We start from the raw sequence: 18,042 nt of genomic DNA on the forward strand, positions 1-18,042 counted from the left end.
CAGCCCCTCCCCCCGCTTCCTCACCCCGGGGCCGCACACTCACCATTTCTAGGTCTCCTGGGTCCCCTGGCTACCTTCCTAAGACTCCCGAGGTCGGTACAGGTCACAAGGCGAGAGAAGTGGCGACACAGCCACGTAGAGCCTTTAATGGCGAGGAGACACGATCCACAGCGCGGCTGGAGCAGCAGCAACTTCCGGGGGTTGGCGCTTCGCCCCACCCACCTGCCCCAGAGCCGCCTCTGATTGGACAGTTCGCAAGACTCGCCCCCTTGTGTCTGAGTGACAGCCCCCTGAGTTTAGGTGTCTGAGCAGAATGCCAGACAGAATTCGTCCTCTGCAGGGACGTTTGCGTTGAAAGGTAGTGCTGGGAGGGGAATCCTCGTGCTGTGATCCTTCTTTACAAAAACACACAACTGAAAGTCACCTCCCCGTATGCAGTAATCAGTCTCTCCGTTTTGATCTTTGTTGACAACTGGAGTCTGATGTAGTTTTGCCAAATAGGTACACAGACACTGTGACAAGGGAACTAGGAAAAGAAAGGGGTACAGAGCATCTGATAAAAACTAACATTATCTGTTGAAGTGTTTGCAGATGTAAAGTGTCGGGAAGAGCCTAAACACAGAAAGTTCTCACAAGCAAGCTAGCTGGAGCCAGATCTAGCAATCTGGTCTGAAGTGAACTTTCCCCATTATAATCTCATTAACATTTTAAATTCTCCTCCTCTGGGAGGGACCAAGCAGCCATTTCTGGATCATACGATGTATGTAGTAGCATCGGTACCTGCTACCCATGAGCCTTAAAGGAACATGACTGTTAGACGGTAAACACTGATCTCGTGCCCCACCCTTAACTGAATATTCATGAACTGTACTATGAGCTAACAATAAACAGACACAAGGATGTAACAAAACAGATGATGAATTGTAGCAGTCTATAACTTCCTGTCTCCTTCATCCAAAAGAATTGTATATGGGGTACCGAGTTAAAGAGTAAAAAATATAAAATGCAAATATTGAAAAACCATTAGAAAGTATTTCTGTATACTTAGGCAGTAGAAGTCATGACATTCCAAGAAAAATGTGAATGAAATTTGAATAGATTTGATAAACTAAAAAATGTAAATATATCACTGATAATAATAAAAGACATAGAAACACCACCTGGGAAAAAGTTTTCAATAATAACAGAGAGAGAAAGATCATATCATTAACAGTTTAAATAGGTCTTAATAATCAAAAACAAAATATAAATATACAATAAAGATATTCAAAGGCCACACACAAACCTTATAAAATTATAACTTATAAATGCTTAATAAAGTTATAAAAATAGGTTAGCTCATTAGGCCCAAGATATAGAATCAAAATAGTTGTACTTATTTATGTGCAAAATACACGTGCTGATTTACCAGCCCTTTTAGTGAGGCATATTCTGATGGGAAAGGCCAAGTAGGTGCTTTTTGATTTGTTCCCCAACAAAGATGGGAACCCAGAATTAACACCTTATCTGTGGAGGAATGGAAGAGATAAGTTCTATCATCAAAAACCTAAGATATACGGGGGCATTTTTTACCACCTTCTTTAATTTGCATGTTTGCTGTTACAAAACTATGGAGAGTGAGTTTAGGATAACATAAAGTTAAAGAGCTTGGGCTGTTAATTATACCTGTTTTCCAAATTTGGAATCATTACTGGGGCATGTGAACAGGGTCTGTGGCATCTGGTGTGCAACTTCTTAAACCTTCTTACACAACACAATACATATTTTTCTCAACCACACATGGCCCTTTGCCTAGCATAGATCAATCCTCACCATTAAAAAATACCTAATAAATTTTAAATACTAGGAAATTTAAAATTTAAAATACAAACTAAGATCTCTGACCACAATGGAATGAAAATAGGAATCAATATCTTCAGAAAATTTGGGGAAACATGCAAATATGAGGGAATTAAACAAGACATTCCTAAATAACCAGTGGGTCAAAGAACTCAATGAGGAAATTAGAAAACATTTTATTTTTTCCTTTTTCTCCCCAAAGCCCCCCCATACATAGTTGTATATTCTTCGTTGTGGGTCCTTCTAGTTGTGGCATGTGGGACGCTGTCTCAGCGTGGTTTGATGAGCAGTGCCATGTCCGCGCCTAGGATTCGAACCAACGAAACACTGGGCCACATGCAGCGGAGGGCGCCAACTTAACCACTCGGCCACGGGGCCAGCCCCAAGAAAACATTTTTAATGAATAACAAAATGATACAATATAAGAAATTTTATGGGCTACATTGAAAACACTATATAGATAAAAAGTATACCTATAAATACCTAAACTAACAAAGACCTCAAATCAGTAACCTAACATTTTACCTAACACATTCAAAAGGATGAGAAACCAAACCAAATGTATTGAGAAAAGTAAATAAAAATTAGAGCAGAAATTTAAAAAATAGAGAATAGAAAACCCATAAAGAAAATCAATGAAACCAAATGTGGGTTTTAGGAAAAGATCAACAGAATTGACAACAGAGAACTAGTAGACAATTTAGCTGGGTTGACATAGAGAAAAAGAGAGAAGATTCAAATTCCTAGAAGCAGAATGAGAGAGGGAATATCGTTACTGAGATTACAGAAATGAAAAGGATTATAAAGGAATTAACAATCGTATGCAAGCAAATTAGATAACTTAGATGAAATGGATAAATTCCTAGAAATACACAAGCTACCAAAAGTGACTCAAAAAGGAAATCTGATTAGAATTAGAACAAGTGGTTGAATTAGTAAGCAAAAAACTACCCATAAAGAAAAGCCCAGGCCCAGAGGGTGTCACAGCAGAATCCTCCAAAACATCCAATCAAGACTTAACAGGGACTCTTCACAAAGTCTCCCCCAAAACAGAATCAACACAACACTTCCAACTCATTTTGGGGCCAGTGTTATCACGATACCAAAATCAGACAAAAGTATCACAAAAAAACTACAGGCCTATTTTCCTTGTGAATATGGATCCAGAAAAACCTCAACTAATACTAGTACCTACTCCAGCAACAACTTAAAAGATTTATACACCATGAACAAGTGGGATAAATTCCAGGGATTCAGGGTCTGGTTAACCTCTCAAAATCCATTAACCTAACACATCATCTTAATAGAGTGAAAAGCAAAAATGGACTGATTGTCTCAATAGACTCAGTAAGTACTTGACAAAAGCCAACATCCTTTCACAATAGAAACATTCAGGAAACTAGAATTTGAAGGAAATTTCCTGACCCTGATGATGAGCAAGTATGGGATACCCACAGCTAATATTATATTTAATGGTGAAAGGCTGAATATTTTCTCCCCAAAATGAGGAACAAAACAAGAACGTCTGCCCTTCCACTTCTATTTGACAACGTACTGGCAATTTTAGCCAGAACAGTTTTGCAAGAAAAGGAAATAAAAAGCATCCAGACTGGGTGGGAAGATGTAAAACTATCTTCACCTGCATGTGTCTTGTCTTGTAAATAGAAAACTCTAAGGAACCCACTGAAAAATCTATTAGAACCGATAATGGAGTACAGCAAATTTGTATGAAACAAGGTCAGTATATAAAAATAAATTGTATTTTATACACTGCAATGAACAATCTGACAATGAAATTAACAAAAGAAATCTATTTATAATAGCATCAAAATAATAAAATGGAAAAAATTTAATAAAGTAAGTAGTACTCTGAAAACTGCAAAACATCAAAAAAAAAAAAAAAGATCTACAAGTGTGAATTAACAAATGTTGGTGAGGATGTGAAGAAAAGGGAACCCTGTGGACTGTTGGTGGGAATGTAAAGTGGTGCAGCCACTGTGGAAAACAGTATGGAGGTTCCACAAAAACTTGAAATAGACCCACCATATGATTCAGCAATTCCACTTCTGGTTATTTATCCAAAGAAAACTAAAATACTCACTCAAAAAGATATATGTACCCACATGTTCACTGCAACCTTATTTACAGATATGGAAACAACCTAAGTGTCCGTCAATAAATAAATGGATAAAGAAACTGTGGTATACATGTACAGTGGAATATTATTCAGCCATAAAAAGGAATGAAATCTTGCCATTTGTGACAATATGGATGGACTTTGACGGCCTTACGCTAACTGAAATAAGTCAGACAGAGAGACAAATATTGTGTGAGCTCTCATATATAGAGAATCTAAAATAAAAACAAACAAAAAACAACCCAAAACGCTAATCCCATTGATACAGAGAACAGACTGGTGGTTGCCAGAGGTGGGGAGAGGGGAGAGAGAGACATGGGTGAAGGCAGTCGAAGGTAAAATGAAAAAAAAAACAACAAAAGAAAGTGAGTTGTACCAAAATATGTATATTTATGATAATGATATAGTGATAGAAAAATGACTATATGATTTTATATATTTAAAACTTAGAAACTATGCCCCATTGCTATTGGATGGTCATTAATGAATGGACACTCATGCAAATGACATCAGTTACAGAGCTGCAAGCATCCTGAGGGTGTGTGGAGAAAAACTCTCTTGTAGTCACACTTTCTCTGAAACTAATTTCTTGTAATAATGACCATTAAACTTATATTATTGGCAAAAATTTGATTTACGTTTTGGGAAATTAAAAGGAATGGAGTGAGGTTGGGAGGGGACTTTCATATTTAGACATTACCAATCATTAATAAAGAAGAGCAAAGATCTTGGAGTGATGCCAACTTTTTCCTTGCTCTTTATTACTCCCTATCCAATAGAGGCAAGGAAAAAAAGAGTGAACCCTACAAATAAATAAATAAATAAACGGGGAAAAGCCCATACTCATGGATCCTTAGATTTAACACAGTTGAGATGGCAATACTTCCCAGAACGATCTAGATTTTCAACAAAATCCCTATCAGAATCTCAACTGACTTCTTTATAACTGCAGATATTAATCAAAGAAACCTTAACTATACTGGAGTTGGCAAATCCTGTATGGGGAGCTCTCATGCCCTACCACACATCCTCAGTTGCACCAAACAGGAAGAGAGCATGGCTTTCATCTTTGACAGGAAGTAAAACTACTTTAAACCAAAGGAAGATTTCTCTTCTTACGTTGCCAAGGCCCAGCCAATGACAAATGCTGCACCTCAGTCAATGAGGATCCATTCCTGCCCTGAGCTGTTACTCCCCACCATGGATTTTAATTTAAAACAGCACCCCCCCTACTCCCCCTTTTTCTCTATAAAAGCAGCTCCTTTTGTTTGTTTGCTGGATTTGCCACTGCTTTGCCGTACCAGGCACATCTCAAATAGCAATTCTATTTGTTATTCTTGAATAAACTCATTTTGAGATAAAAATCACAGGAAACTTTGGTTTTTAAGTTGACAATAGAAATTGGCAAGTTGTTTCATAAATTATATGGAATTGCAGGGGAACCTGAATAGCCAAACCAATTTTCAAAAGTAAAACAAAGTGGTAAGATTAACCTTTTTGTGATTTCAAGTCTGACCACTCAGCATAGTAATCAAGGTATGTGGTAATGCCTCAAGGACAGACACACAGATCAATGGACTCAATTGAGATTCTAGATATAAACCCACTTATCTATGATCAAGTGATTTGGAAAAAAGGTATCAACAATGAGGAAAGAATATTCTTTTCAAAAATTGGTGCTGGCAAAGGGGGAAGAGGTGTACCCACAACATGAATAACAATAATGTACAACTGAAATCTCACAAGGTTGTAATCTATCATAACATTAATAAAAAAAAAAAAAGATGTTTAAACCAAAAAAAAAAAAATTGGTGCTGGGACAACTGGATAGTAACATGCAGAAGAATGAAGTTAGACCCCTACATTACACCACATAGAATAATTTACCAAAATGAATCAAAGACCTAAATCTGAAGTAAAATCATAGTACTCTTAGAAAAAACACTGGGGAAAATATGACCTTGGATTTAGCAAAGAATTATTAGATATGACACCAAAAGCGAAACATGTAAAACAGAAAAAAAAACCAAACACATAATTGGAACTTCACTGCAATTAATTACTTTTGTGTTTCAAAGGACACCATCAAGATAGTGAAAACACCCATGGGACCCCTGTGCTCCTCTGGTGGGAATGTAAAATCATGTCACCATTGTAGATAACAGTATGGCAGTTTTTCAAAAATTACAGAGAGTGTTACCACATGATCCAGCAATTCTATTTCTGAGCATATGCCCCAAAGAATTCAAAACAAAGATTCAAATAGATATTTGTACACTTGTGTTCTTTTTTTTTTTAAAGATTTTATTTTTTCCTTTTTCTCCCCAAAGCCCCCCGGTACATAGTTGTATATTCTTCATTGTGGGTCCTTTTAGTTGTGGCATGTGGGACGCTGCCTCAGCGTGGTTTGATGAGCAGTGCCATGTCCGCGCCCAGGATTCGAACCAACGAAACACTGGGCCGCCTGCAGCAGAGCGCGCAAACTTAACCACTCGGCCACGGGGCCAGCCCCTATACTTGTGTTCTTGAAGCATTATTCACAGTAGCCAAAAGGTGGAAGGAACCCAAGTTTACATCAATAGATGAATGGATCAACAAGATGTGGTACACACATAGAACAGAATATTATTATTATGTCTCCTGTGTTACCTTTTAGGAGTGTTGGAGTTTTACATTTTACACTAGGTCCTATGATCCATTTTGAGTTAATTTTTGTGAAAAGTATAAAGGCTGTGTCTAGATTCTATTCTTTGTGGAATGTGGATGTCCAGTTTTTCTGGCTTTATTTTTTGATAAGAGGATGCTTCCCCTTTGCATCGCTCTTGCTCCTTTGTCAAAGATGAGTTCGCTATATTTGTGGGGATCTATAGGAAACAATTGACTTTTGCATATTAACCTTTTATCCTTCAACTTTCCTCTACTCTTTCATTAGTTCAAGGGTTTTTCTTTATTATTTGGGATTCTTAGAGATTTTCTCCATAGACAATCTTGTCATTTGCCAAAAAGACATTTGTACTTCTTGCTTCCCAGTCTGTATATTTCTTATTTCTTCTTTGTGTCTAACTGCGTTAGAGAAGAATTCCAGTACGAGTTGACTAGGAGTAGTGAGAGGGAACATCCTTGCCTTCTTCCTGATGTTACTGGAAAGCATCTAGTTCCTTCAGTGTAGTCCGCTAATATTAAACAAGAGCCCAGTTGATGTAGAGGTAGGTGTGGGCAGAGGGGAATCATTCTCCAGTCCAGTGATTGGGTCTCAATCTTTTAGAGAGCCTGTGTCCCTAGGCTTGAATTTCTGTGATATAATAAGAAAGATATTTGATCTTCGTCCTCATTTCCTAGCAAAATTCTCTTGAAGCCCTTGGAATTACTTGGGTGATAAGGGTGACACAGTGTGTTTTGTTTTAATGAGGCAACTCTGGGGTAACTCCTAGAAGACTTCAGGATAGGGGATGGACACCAGAAAAACCAAGCCTTGATTAGAGACTTGGAACAGACAGCCCCACCTCCCAGCTTCTGCAGAGAGGAGAGGGGCTGGAGACTGAGTTGACCAACGGCCAGTGATTTAATAAATTGAGCCCATGTAATGAAACCTCCATCAGGACCCTTACAGACAGAATTCAGAGAGTTTCTGCATTGGTCAACACATGCAGGTGCTGGGAAGGTGGAGTGTCCAGAGAGGATGTGGAATCTCTGCAGCCCCCTCCACCTCCACTCCCCTCACCCATACCAGAACCCTACTGTGCCCTATGCATCTCTACCTTTTGTCTGTTTCTGAGGTGTATCCTTTATATAAAACAATAATAGTATGTAAAGTGCTTTGTTAAGTTCTCAGAATTGTCCTTAAATTACCAAACCTGACAGGATGTCAAAGGAATCTATGAATTTGTAGATGGCTGAGTAGAAATTTCAGTAGCCTAGGCACTCCATTTGTGGATGGCATCTGACATACAGTCAGTGTGTGGGACTGAGCTCTTAACCTGTGGAGTCTGACGCAAACTCTCAGTAGTTAGTGTTAGATGTTTAACAGTTCTATTTAAATCTATTTGGTGATGTAGAGTTGGAGAAGTGGCGTTGGAACAGACACCACATAGTTGGTGTCTGGAGGGGAAAAAAATATCCTATCATCCTCAAAAGCGCCCCACCTGTGAGAACAGAAAAGGCTAGAAGAGACTCAAGTTGCCTCTTTCCCTCCCCTCAGGTCAGTTAGCTTCTGGGAAAATACCAGTGAGTTATCCTCTTGTGAAATAGATTGTTTTGAGGACATGCCTTGTTAAGAAAAGAATATTCTGGGCATATTTTAAAATAGCTACTTTTAGACTCTCTCTCTAATTTGGGGAATAGCAGTCTATTCCATGACATCATTTCTCTGATGGAAGTGTTGATTTTAAGTTCTTCAGCTGTATTCTTCTGAGGACTGGAAGCTGGTTTCTAAGCTCCTTACAAGCCAGACCAGAGACCAAAAGTCTCTGACTCCTCCTTTTGATGTTTGTCTGCTGACAGATTTAAACTTTCATCCCTCCTTCATTCCCTTGTACCCCACATCTGTACATGGTGATAAGAAAGTCTGGGAGTGACATCAGCATCATGGCAGAGTGAGTTCTTCCCTTGGACTCTCCCATCTAAAATACAACCACAAGGAAATTTATACACCAACAGAGGACATATATGCAACACAAAATATGTATGAGAGGTGCACACAGCCATACGTCTGAGGGTGGGGGTGGGGCTGGATCCTCTGGAGGAAGTGGAAACTGATTGGCAGGAGCTCTGCAGAGATAGAGGGGCCACAGATGGGGAACGTGAGCAGCAGAGGAGAGGTGCCCCATCCCTCCTGATGCTCCAGGCCCATGGGCACCCAGAGCATGGCACTTTGAGAGAGGGGCCACAGCTGGGGGAAGTGTGCAGCTGAGGAGAGGTGCCCCATCCTTGCCTGGCACTCCAGCACCACGGTTGCCCAGAGCACAGCATGGAGAGAGAGGGGCCATGGCTGGGGGAGGTGCGCAGCTGAGGAGAGGTGCCCTGTCCCCACCCAGTGCTCTAGCCCCACAGTCACCTGGAGTGAGGCACAGAGAGAGAAGCGGTGGCTGGCAGAGCCCCAAGAGTGCCCAGAGCACCATGCAGAGAGAGAGGCAGTGGTTGGGGGAGGCATGCAGATGTAAGAAAGTACCCCTTTTCCCTCCTGGTACTCCAGTCCTGATCACACAGAGTGAGAAGTGGAGGCCAAGGGAAGCACAGATGAAAGAGAGCACCCCTCCCCCTGCCTAGTGCTCTAGATCTGCCATCATCCAGAGCATCACACAATGAGAAAAGCAGTCAGTGGCTGGAGCTGGGGAGCTCCTAATCATGCTGGGCCCAGAATAGACAGCACCTGATCCTCACCCAGTGGAGGCACATGACAGTGGCGACCAGATAATAACACCATGTGGAGGCAAAAATCCACACCATCAAGCAGCATGAGAAAGCATATTAAGTCTCCAGCCCACAAGGAAAATGACAAGTACCCAGAAACCAACCCTGAAGACACAGAAATCCATAGACTAAATGACAAAGAATTTAAAATAGCTATCAGAAGAAACGCAATGAGTTATAAGAAACAGAGAGATACTAATTAACAAATTCAGGAGCTTCTTCACAAAAGAGGTTGAAACTATAAAGAAAATCCAATCAGAACTGTTGGAGAAGAAAAACACAATAGTTGAGATAAAGAAAAATCTAGACTCCGTAAACAACAGAGCTGACATTATGGAGGACTGAATTAGCAATATAGAAGACAACACTATAGAAATGCTTCAGAGGGAGGAGAAGAGAGAACTAAGACTAAAAAGAAATGTAGAAGCTCTCAGAGAAACATCTGACTCAATTAGGAAATGCAACATAAGGATTATAGGTATTCCAGAGGGTGAAGAGAAGGAGAGGGGAGCAGAAAGCTTGTTCAAAGAAATAATAGTGCAGAATTTCCCAAGCCTGGGGAAGCAGATGGAAATTCATGTGAAAGACGCTACCAGAAGTCCCAACTATGTTAATGTAGAATGACCTACTGCAAAGCATATAGTAGTAAAGTGGGCAAAAGTCAATGACAAAGAAAAAATATTAAGGGCAGCAAGGCAGAATAAAATAACAAAGGAACCCCTATCAGGCTTTCAGCGGATTTCTCAGCGGAAACCTTACAGGCTAGGAGAGATATATTCAATCTCTGGAATGATATATTCAAAATTCTGAAAGATAAAAACTTCCAGCCAAGAATACTCTATCCAGTGAAAATCTCCTTTAGATATGATGGAGACAAAAAAACTTTCCCAAATAAACAAAAGCTAAGGGAGTTCATTGCCACAAGAATCCCCTACAAGAAATCCTCAGGAAGGCCCTCACACCTGAAAGGAAAACAAACAAAACAGGAAAGGGGCTACAAAGCCCTGAGCAAGGAGATGAATAGGTAGGCAATAATCAGAAAATGGCAGCTCTCTATCAGATCAGGTTGGCAAATACTTTACTTTTACATCAAGGATAAAGAGAAGGAAAACACCAAAACAAAAATTATTTCATTATTAATCACTAACTCACAACACAAGATGGAATAAGATATGACAAAAATAACTTAGAAGGGGAAGAAGAAAGGAATAGAATCAGTAAAGTCTAAGGAAAAGTGGACTATCTCATCTATGAGATGCTTTGTGCAAACCTAAAGGTACCCATTAAACAAATAATTAGAACAGAGACGTATATGATAAACAAGGAGAAAATGAAGAAAACCAACACAGAAAACTAGCAATCAAATTGGTAGTCAGAAATACACAGGATGAGAAACAAAGGAAATGCAGAAGAACCAGAAAATGTGTGATAAGATGGCAGTATTAAGCCCTCATATATTAATAATCAACTCTAAATGTAAATGGATTGACTTATCCAGTCAAAAGACACAGAGTGGCAGGATGGATTAAAACAATAACCAACAAAATACTGCCTCCAGGAAACACATCTCAGCTCTAAAGACAACCACAGGCTCAGAGTGAAGGGATGGAAGATGATACTCCAAGCTAATGGCAAACAAAAGAAAGTAGGTGTTGCCAATACTTATATCAGACAAAGTAGACTTCAGGATAAAACAGGTAAAGAGAGACATAGAGGGGCAGTAAATAATGATAAAAGGGATGCTCCACCAAGGAGACATAATGCTTATAAACATATATGCACCCAACACAGGAGCACGAGAGTACATAAAGCAACTATTAATGAACCTAAAAGGAGATATTACCAATGACACAATAATAGTAGGGGACCTCGACACCCCACTTACATCAATGGGTAGATCATCCAGACACAAAGTCAACAAGGAGTTAGTGGATTTAAATGAAACACTAGACCAGATGAACTTAATAGATTTATAGAGAGCACTCCACCCCAAAACAGGAGGATACACATTCTTCTCAAGCACACAAGGAACATTCTCAAGGATAGACCATATATCGAGAAACAAGGCAAACCTCAATGAATTGGAGAAGACTGAAATCATACCTACTATCTTTTCTGACCATAACGCTAGGAAACTAGAAATCAACTACAAGAAAACAGCTGGGAAGGGAACAAAAATGTGGAGACTAAACAACATGCTACTGAACAACCAATGGGTCGTTGAAGAAGTAAAGGGAGAAATGAAAAATATTTGGAGACTAATGAGAAGGAAAATACACCATACCAACTCATATGGGATGCAGCAAAAGCAGTCCTAAGATGGCAATTTATAGCAATACAGGCCCATGTTAACAAACAATAAAAATCTTTAAAAAATCTAAAACTATAACTAACAGAATTAAAAAAAGAAGACAAACAAAGCCCAGACACAGCAGAAGGAGGGAAATAATAAAAATTAGAGAAGAAATAAATGAAATTGAAACAAAAAAGACTGTAGAAAGGATCAGTAAAACCAAGCACTGGTTCATTGAGAAGATAAAATTGACAAACTCTTTGCCAGACTCACTAAGAAAAAAAGAGAGAAGGCTCAAATAAATAAAATTAGAAATGAAAGAGGAGAAACTACAATGGATACCACAGAAATACAAAAGATTATAAGACAATATTGTGAAAAACTATATGCCAACAAACTGGACACCCTAGAAGAAATGGATACATTCTCATATTCTTACAACCTCCCAAAACTGAATCAAGAAGAAATAAAGAATTTGAATAGACCAATCACAAGGAAAGAGATTGAAATAGTAACCAAAAACCTCCCCAAAAATAAAAGTCCAGGACCAGATGGCTTCTCTGGAGAATTCTACCAAACATTCAATGAAGATTTATTACCTATTCTTCTCAAACTATTCCAAAAAATTGAGGGAGATGGAATTATTCCTAATGCATCCTACAAGGCCAACATCACTCTGATACCAAAGCCAGACAAAGACAACACAAAGAAGGAAAATTATAGGCCAATATCGCTGATGAACATAGATGCAAAAATCCTCAACAAAATATTGGCAAATCAAATACAGCAATACATTAAAAAGATCAGAGGCCAGCCCCGTGGCCAAGTGGTTAAGTTCATGTGCTCTGCTTCGGCGGCCCAGGTTTCGTGGGTTCAGGTCCTGGGCACGGACATGGCACTGCTCATCAATCCATGCTGAGGCGGCATCCCACATGTCACAACTAGAAGGACTCACAACTAAAAATATACAACTGTGTACCAGGGGGCTTTGGGGAGAAAAAGGAAAATTAAAATCTTTAATAAGATCATACACCATGATCAAGTGGGATTCATATCAGGGACACAGGGATGGTTCAACATCTTCAAATCAATCAATATGATACACCACATTAACAAAAGGAGGGGAAAAAATCACATGATCATCTTAACAGATGCAGAGAAAACATTTGACAAAATCAAACATCCATTTATGATAAAAAACTCTTAATAAAATGGGTATAGAAGGAGAGTGGCTCAACAAGGTAAAGGTCATATACGACAAACCCACAGCCAACATTATATTCAATGGGGAAAAACTGAGCATCATCCCTCTGAGAACAGGTACAAGCAAAAGTTGCCCACTCTCACCAATCGTATTCAACATAGTACTAGAGGTTTTGGCCAGAACAATTAGGCAAGAAAACGAAATAAAAGGAATCCAAATAGGCAATGAAGAAGTGAAACTCTCGCTGTTTGCAGATGACATAATTTTATCTACAGAAAACCCTAAAGAATCCATTGGAAAACTATTAGAAATAATTAACAACTACAGCAAAGTTTCAGGGTACAAAGTCAACTTAAAAAAATCAGTAGCATTTCTATACTCTAATAATGAACTAACAGAACAAGAACTCAAGAATACAATCCCATTTACAATTGCAACAAAAAGAATAAAATATTTTGGAATAAATTTAACCAAGCAGGTGAAAGACCTATACAAGGAAAACAACAAGACATTACTGATAGAAATAGATAATGACATAAAGAAATGGAGAGATTCCATGCACATGGATCGGAAGAATAAACATAGTTAAAATGTAAAAAAAAAAAAAAAAGTTAAAATGTCCATACTACCTAAAGCAATCTACAGATTCAATGCAATCCCAATCAGAATCCCAATGACATTCTTCACAGCAATAGAACAAAGAATCTTAAAATTCATATTAGGCAAGAAAAGACCCGGAATAGCCAAAGCAATCCTGGAAAACAAGAACAAAGCTGGTGGCATCACAATCCCTGACTTCAAAATGTATTACAAGCTATAGCAATCAAAACAGCATGGTACTGGTACAAAAACAGGCACACAGATCAATGGAACAGAATTGAAAGCCCAGAAGTAAAACCGCACATCTACGGACAGCTAATCTTCAACAACGGTGCCAAGAGCATACAATGGTGAAAAGATAGTCTCTTCAATAAATGGCGTTGGGAAAACTGGACAGCCTCATGCAAAAGAATGAAAGTAAACCATGACCTCATACACAAAAATAAACTCAAAATGTATCAAAGACTTGAAGTCCTGAAACAATAAAACTCCTGAAAGATAGCATGGGTAGTATACTCTTTGATCTCAAACTTAAAAGGATCTTTTCGAATACCATGTCTTCTCAGACAAGGGAAACAACAAAAAAAATTAACAAGTGGGACTTCACCAGACTAAAGAGCTTCTGAAAGGCAAAAGAAACTAGAATCAAAACAAAGACAGGGCCTGGCCCGGTGGCACAGCAGTTAAGTTCGCACATTCCGCTTCAGCAGCCCAGGGGCTGCTCGTTCGGATCCCAGGTGTGGACCTATGCACTGCTTGTCAAGCCATGCTGTGGCAGGCATCCCACATATAAAGTAGAGGAAGATGGGCACAGATGTTAGCTCAGGGCCAGTCTTCCTCAGCAAAAAGAGGAGGATTGACATCAGATGTTAGCTCAGGGCTAATCTTCCTCAAAACAAAACAAAACAAAAAGACAACACACCAGTTGGGAGGAAACATTTGCAAATCATATATCTGACAAGCGGTTAATCTCCACAACATATAAGGAACTCACACAACTGAATAAGAAGAAAACAAACAGCACAATCAAGAAAATAAGCAGAGGATATGAACAGATATTTTTCCAAAGAAGATATACAGATGGCCAATAAACACATCAAAAGATGTTCAACATCCATAATCATCAGGGAAACACAAATCAAAACTACACTAGATATCACGTTACACCCATTAGAATGACAAAAATAACTAAAATAGTAACAAATGTTGGAGAGGTTGTGGAGAAAAAAGAACCCTCATACACTGCTGGTGGGAATGCAAACTGGTGCAGCCACTATGGAAAACAGTATGGAGATTCCTCAAAAAATTAAAAATAGAACTACCATACGATCCAGCCATCCCACTACTGGGTATCTATCCAAAGAGCCTGAAGTCAGCAATCCCAAAAGTCCCATGCACCCCAGTGTTCACGGGAGCATTATTTACAATAGCCAAGACATGGAAGCAACCTAAGTGCCCATCAACAGATGATTGGATAAAGAAGATGTGGTATATATACACAATGGAATACTACTCAGCCGTAAAAAAGAACGAAATCGTCCCATTTGCAACAACATGGATGGACCTTGAGGGAATTATGTTAAGCGAAATAAGCCAGATAGAGAAGGACAATCTCTGCATGACTTCACTCATATGAAAAATTTAAAAATGCAGACAAAGAGAACAGATTATGGCTACTGGGAGAAAGGTAAGATGGGGGTGGGTACAAAGGGTGAAGGGGTGCACTTACAACACGACTGACAAACAATAATGTACAACTGAAATTTCACAAGATTGTAACCTATCATTAACTCAGTAAAAACTAAAAAAAAAAACTACACTGAGATACCACCTTACACCTGTTAAGATGGCTATAATCATTAAGACTAAAAATAACAAATGTTGGAGAGGGTGTGCAGAGAAGGGAACCCTCATACATTGCTGGTGGGAATGCAAACTGGTGCAGCCACTATGGAAAACAGTATGGAGATTCCCCCAAAATTAAAAACAGAACTACCATATGACCCAGCTATCCCACTACTGGGTATCTACCCAAGCTTGAAATCAACAATCCAAAGTAACATATGCACCCCTATGTTCATTGCAGCACTATTCACAATAGACAAGACATGGAAACAATCCAAGTGCCCATCAACTGATGATTGGATGGAGAAGATGTGATATATATATATATATATATATATACACAATGGAATACTACTCAGCCATAAAAAAGACAAAATCATCCCCTTTGCAACAGCATGGATGGACCTGGAAGGAATTATGCTAAGCAAAATAAACAGACTGAGAAAGACAAACACCAGATGACTTCACTCATATAATATAATGAAGCACATGGAGAAAGAAAATAGTTCAGTGGTTAACAGGGGAAGGGGGGTGGGGAGTGGGCACAGGGGGTGAAATGGAGCACTTATATGGTGACAGACAAGAAATAATGTACAATTGAAATTACACAATGATGTAAACTATTATGGACTTGATAAAAAAATAAAAATAAAACAAGATTGGTTCACACACAAAAATGAATCCTGATGGTGGGGCGAAACCTCAGACCAATTTTACAAAAAAAAAAAAAAAATCATTCAGCCAGCTGGATCTGACGTGGCCTGGAGGACTTCAGGACAACATGGCCAGCTGGATCTTCTTACAAGTTGGATTCCACAGGCCTCTAGGCCCATCATGTTTGGTGATGGGAACACAATAAAGAGCTTTCACTTCTTCACTGGAAGTTTTGGTAAACTTCATGCAGCTATGAGGCTGTGCTTCATGGGGTGCTGCATCACATGGTGGTATTAAGAAGAAGATGAGGAATTTTCCCACAAAGAATTGATGTGCTTAAAATAGAAACATTTCATTCATTTATATAGCATTTCTCTGAGGTGTTCTGTACGCTGACAGTAGAAAGCAATGAAGACTTGAAGTGATCACAGTGAAAATGCACCAGTACATTCCACGTTTTCATGATGCTGTTAAATTTATCAGGAAGTGAGTGTGGCCAGAGAGTAATACTTCTGATGACCAACTCATGGAATAAACGTTGGGAGACCACAGAGTCATATGTGAACTCCTTATGAAGTGGATATAAATCCCCAGTGCTTGTCCATCTTACCCATCCTCCTGTATACATATGTGTCATGTTTTAGGACTCTGTGGCCCGTGAAGATGGGACTGTGACCTTCACCATGGAGGAGTGGGCTCTTCTGGATCCATCCCAGATGAAACTCTACAGGGATGTGATCATATCCCTAAGGTAATTGAATTCCTATTTTCATGGATATAAGGAAAATAAATCATTGTGTAAATTTGGGATGCATTTGGCAACCACTTTTCCCCCAGCTTCACTGAAGTGACAAAATTTATTTTAAAATTACAACATGATCATTTGTTATATGTATATTGTATAATTGCAATTTGATAAGAGAGTAGATCTTAAGCATTCTCACCACACACACACACACACACACATACACACACACACACACTATAACACAGTGAGGGGAAGGATGTGTTGATTAACTTGGAAACTGATATGCTTAAGAGCCTGGATTGAAAATCTTGCATTGAAAAACTTTTGAGCCAGTTTTTATTTGAATAGCTTTATTGAGATATAATTCAAATACTGTACAGTGCACCTCATTAAACTGTACATTTTAATGGCTTTCAGTGTATTTCTAGAAATGTGAAATCAGCACAATTTTTTTTTCCTGGGAAAGACTAACCTTGAGCTAAGATCTGTTGCCAGTCTTCTTCTTTTTTTATCCCCAAAGCCCCAGTACATTCTTGTATATTCTAGTTGTAAGCCCTTCTAGTTCTTCTACGTGAGCCACCACTATAGCATGGCTACTTACAGACGAGGGGTGCGCTTCCACACCCAGGAACCGAACCCAGGTCACCAAAGCAGACTGTGCCAAACTGCAAGCACTAGGCCATCAGGGCTGGCTCACCACAGTCAATTTTTGAACATTTTTGTCACCTCAAAAAGAAACTCTTCTGCCCTTTAGCTATCATTCCCAATCTTCTCCTCTTCCTTCTACAATTCCCAGCCCTAGACAACCACTCATCTACTTTCTGTCTCTATGGATCTCCCTATTTGGGTCTTTTCTAGGAATGGAATAATTAAATGTGTGTACTGACATTGACTTTGGGACTGGCTTCAGTAACATAGCACAATGTTTTCAATGTACATCCATGTTGGACCATGTATCACTATGTCATTCATTATCATGGCCAAATAATATTCCAGTGGATGGATAAAACTTGTTTATCCATGCATCCATTCACGGATATTTGGACTGTTTCCACCTGTTGGCTACTAGAAACAATATTACCATAAAATTCATGTACAAATTTTGTTCCAACACATGTTTTCATTTTTTGGGGGCACATACTTAGGAAAGCAATTGATGAATCATATGGTGATTCTAGGTTTAATTTTTGAGGCGCTCCAAGACTGTTTTCCAGAGTGGCTGCACCATTTTATATTCATACCCCCATGTGTGAGGGTTGAAATTCTCCATGGACCTTTGACAAGATTTGATATTATCTCATTTTTGGATTCTA

The 18,042-nt window shown here is 39.0% G+C and overlaps 1 protein-coding gene across 3 annotated transcripts in view; it reads right to left on the reverse strand.

The window, feature by feature from the left end:
- The window catches only part of LOC106846417 (zinc finger protein 709-like), a 107,999-nt gene that overhangs the window by 60,726 nt on the left and 29,231 nt on the right, over window positions 1–18,042 (reverse strand). For 2 of the 3 annotated variants that reach the window (XR_011496172.1, XM_044751807.2), the window contains exon 1: window positions 44–216. The exons of the other annotated variant lie outside the window; for it this stretch is intronic. Coding sequence is in view for 1 of the 2 variants with exons in the window: in XM_044751807.2 (XP_044607742.2) it covers window positions 44–46 (3 nt within the window). In the remaining variant the exon portion in view is untranslated. Of the gene's footprint in view, window positions 1–43; window positions 217–18,042 lie in introns of those variants that run through there. 3 annotated transcript variants of the gene reach the window in all.

Source organism: Equus asinus, chromosome 20 (genome assembly GCF_041296235.1).
Source record: "Equus asinus isolate D_3611 breed Donkey chromosome 20, EquAss-T2T_v2, whole genome shotgun sequence".
NCBI classification, from domain to species: Eukaryota; Metazoa; Chordata; class Mammalia; order Perissodactyla; family Equidae; genus Equus; species Equus asinus.